Here is a 3,798-nt window from a genome sequence, read left to right as displayed (position 1 = left end):
CTACCAGATTTTTCAATGGATGGAGACTACATTATTGGGGGTGGTTTTTCCATTCACAACAACATGCACACAATGATTTATAACTACACCATCGCTCCTGCACCTCCAAGATGCACAGGGAGGTTTGTAAGAGGGACAACTACTGACGCTGATGTTAAACTGTGTTGGAAATGTTTAGGTTTTTTTGTTATTTATTTTTGTCTGCATTTTTTTTTTTAATAGTATTCTAAAAATTATATTACTTAGTATTGGTGTTTTTTCTCATCTTTTATTGTGTTTCAGTGGCATTTCTGTTTTGTGGTTATAATCTTTAAAAAAAGTCCACCTGTTTTAAACTGAAAAGAAATCTACAAATGTAGTCTTTACGTTAGTGTTAACAGCTGTTTAAATCTACAACTACACATATGTATTTAATGTATGTATGTGACATTGTATGTATACAGGATAATGTATTTGTCCCGATGGCAGTTATTCCTTTTATTTACTGAAATGATAATCAAAAAGTTTTTTGTGAACTTAACTATCCACATTATTTTTTCTGTGCAGTATTGATGCCCGGGAATTACGATTTTCTCGTGCAATGATCTTTGCCATCGAGGAGGTAAACAACAGCACTGAGCTGCTACCTGACGTTAAGCTTGGATATCAGATCTTTGACTCGTGTGCTTCAGTACCTGTGGCTTCACATGTAGCATTTCAACTATCAAATGGTCAGGATCCTGTGATTTTCAAAGACAGCAATTGTTCACAGTCTGGTAGGGTGATGGCTGTTGTTGGAGAATCTGGATCCACACCATCTATCAGCGTGTCACGCATCATCGGGTCCTTGAACATCCCTCAAGTAAATACTCTGACTTTATTGCAAATAAAAACATTTGCCCTGCTCTAATAAATGTGTTCTACTACATGAGATTAACTGCTGTTTTCTTTTTTTAGGTAAGCCATTATGCCACATGTGCCTGCCTGTCAAATAAGCAGCAGTACCCAACATTTTTCAGAACAATACCCAGTGATCAGTTCCAAGCTGATGCTCTGGCCAAACTGGTGAAACACTTTGGCTGGACTTGGATAGGTGCTGTTCGCTCGGACTCAGATTATGGAAACTATGGCATGGCATCTTTTTTGGATGCAGCACACAAAGAGGGAATCTGTGTGGAGTACTCTGAATCCTTTTATCGAACCAACTCACGCAGCAAGATCCAGAGAGTAGCTGATGTTATTCGTAGGTTTGTACATTTCTGGGTTTGGTTGTGTGCCTTTAAATGTTGTGGACCCTCAGCACTGCAAATTAGAATTTTATCTTGTTGACTCAATGAAAAAAAAGTTGTTGTTTTTTTGTCAAAAGTCTCTTGTTGTAAAGTAAAACAAGATTCAAATTGCAAAATTGTGTTGTGTTATATTGAAATTATAATTCCTTTAGGTCAACAGCAATGGTTGTTGTGGCTTTTGCGGCTCCAGGAGACATGACAATGTTGTTAGAGGAGCTGGCTCTGGAGCCCCCACCACCTCGTCAGTGGATAGGGAGTGAAGCCTGGATTACTGACCCGCATTTGCTGAGATTCAGTTTTTGTGCAGGGGCCATCGGAGTTGGCATTCAACAGTCTATCATTCCAGGCCTCAGAGATTTTTTGTTGGATCTCTCTCCCACTGAAGTTGCTGCCTCCCCAGTGCTCACAGAGTTCTGGGAGGATGCATTTAACTGCACAATGACACGAAGTGAGTTTAATTGTTACTTAATTGGGCAATTCATAGCTAATCCTCATATCAGGTTTATATATATATATATATATATATATATATATGTGTGTGTGTGTGTGTGTGTGTGTGTGTATTAATGTTTAATAAATGAGGCCTGTTATAAAAACAGACACTTTAAGATGATGCACATTTCTATTTGTATGCTTCGACTAAAAATCGGGAATAAGGTGCAACACTACAAAAAAAAAAAGACCGATTAAGAAGTGTCAAGAAATTTGGGTCTTGCTTTGAATTTGATAACTTTTTTTTTCAACCAAAATTTGCCAACTGTTTGTTCAGTAGTTTATAATCCCTGTCTCTCAATATCCAGATGAGTTTGAAATACTAGAATACCTGTATAAGCTGTGTTGTTGCTGGTGATTTAGACTGTAAACTTGTATTTCCATCTATGCATATAGTATGATTTATCTTTGGAAAAGCATTTGGTTAATTTATATTAGCATATGTTATATGAATGGGAAAATACAAAGGAACACTAAAAACATGTTGAGTTGTCATCCTCTTTTGTGTGTTTTTAGGTGTTCATGTAGACAAGAACGTTTGTGATGGAACTGAGGACATAAAAATACTCAAAAGTCCGTACACTGAAACATCTCAGTTAAGAATTACTAACATGGTGTACAAGGCAGTTTATGCAATAGCTCATGCCATCCACAATGCAGAGCTGCAAGAAAATAATAACACAAATAAAAAACATAAAGGTTTGATTCTGGAACAGGTAAGCAAAATTTAGGGAAAAAAGTGATCTAGTTTACTGAAAAGCCTTAGATTCTACTAAATTTATTATTATTTTTTTTTTTTTTTATCGTTCATAATTTTCACAGGTTTTTACTGAGCTGAAGAAAGTCAACTTTTACCAAAATGGTTATCCTGTGTCATTTGATGTTAATGGAGATCCAGTGGCTTTTTATGAGCTGGTCAACTGGAAGAAGAGTGAGAGTGGAGTTACTGAGCTGGTAACAGTTGGATACTATGATGCATCACTGCCAAAAGGACAGGAGTTTCATGTCAACAAGAACATAAGCTGGGTGGAGGGTGGCACACAAGTAATGAATAGAGAGAAACAAGCAAACAAATACTTTATTGATCTAATTTATAGCAGTTACCTTACAATCCAATAACTATATTTTTCATTTTAATTGTTCTTCTATATATTTGTGACAGATACCAGTGTCAGTGTGTTCTGAGAGTTGTCCTCCAGGAACTCATAAAGTGTTACAGAAAGGAAAACCCATCTGCTGCTATGATTGTATACCATGTCCTGAAGGAGAGATCAGTAATACAACAGGTACCATCCAATATTTTTATGCAAATTTGCATTTATAAATGCTTTACTTCTAACACCCCTTTATTTTTGTTTGTTTGTTTTTAGACTCTTTTGACTGCTTTGAATGTCCTATAGAGTTTTGGCCTAATGCTGTAAGAGATACATGTTTCCTTAAACCTGTCGAGTTTCTTTCTTTTGATGAAGTCCTGTCAATCATCCTGGCTGCATTTTCTGTTTTGGGGGCTTGTCTGGCCATCATAACAGCAGTTATTTTCTTTCATAACAGAACAACTCCAATTGTCAGAGCCAACAACTCTGAGCTGAGTTTCCTGCTGCTCTTCTCTCTGACTCTGTGTTTTTTATGTTCATTAACTTTCATTGGAGCTCCCTCTGAGTGGTCCTGCATGCTGCGACACACAGCTTTTGGTATCACCTTTGTTCTCTGTATCTCCTGTGTTCTTGGAAAAACTGTAGTGGTTTTAATGGCCTTCAAAGCTACACTTCCGGGTTGTAATGTCATGAAATGGTTTGGGCCTCCACAGCAAAGAATGACTGTAGTGTTTTTCACATTTATTCAAGTTTTAATTTGTACCGTTTGGTTGGTTCTCAGTCCTCCATTTCCAATGAAAGATTTGAACACATACAAGGATAAAATCATCCTGGAATGTGCATTAGGCTCTGCTGTTGGTTTCTGGGCTGTGCTCGGATACATTGGCCTGCTGGCTGTTTTTTGCTTTGTGTTAGCTGTTCTAGCTCGAAAACTACCTGATAAT

The 3,798-nt window shown here is 37.2% G+C and overlaps 1 protein-coding gene across 1 annotated transcript in view; it reads left to right on the top strand.

Annotated features, from left to right (window-relative positions):
* Positions 1-3,798, top strand: part of LOC119410674 (extracellular calcium-sensing receptor-like) — a 5,409-nt gene continuing 1,611 nt past the window's right edge. Inside the window, exons 1-8 of the mRNA XM_037677558.1 lie at positions 1-122; positions 547-841; positions 937-1,226; positions 1,421-1,716; positions 2,277-2,476; positions 2,583-2,804; positions 2,923-3,046; positions 3,131-3,797. Coding sequence (XP_037533486.1) covers positions 16-122; positions 547-841; positions 937-1,226; positions 1,421-1,716; positions 2,277-2,476; positions 2,583-2,804; positions 2,923-3,046; positions 3,131-3,797 — 2,201 coding nt within the window. The 5' untranslated portion in view covers positions 1-15. The remainder of the gene's footprint in view (positions 123-546; positions 842-936; positions 1,227-1,420; positions 1,717-2,276; positions 2,477-2,582; positions 2,805-2,922; positions 3,047-3,130; position 3,798) is intronic.

The sequence above is a fragment of the Nematolebias whitei genome, chromosome 6 (assembly GCF_014905685.2).
Source record: "Nematolebias whitei isolate Nwh7 chromosome 6, NemWhi1, whole genome shotgun sequence".
Lineage (NCBI taxonomy): Eukaryota > Metazoa > Chordata > Actinopteri > Cyprinodontiformes > Rivulidae > Nematolebias > Nematolebias whitei.
Note: the sequence above shows the minus strand (reverse complement) of the source record. Positions and strands in the feature narration are given on the sequence as shown.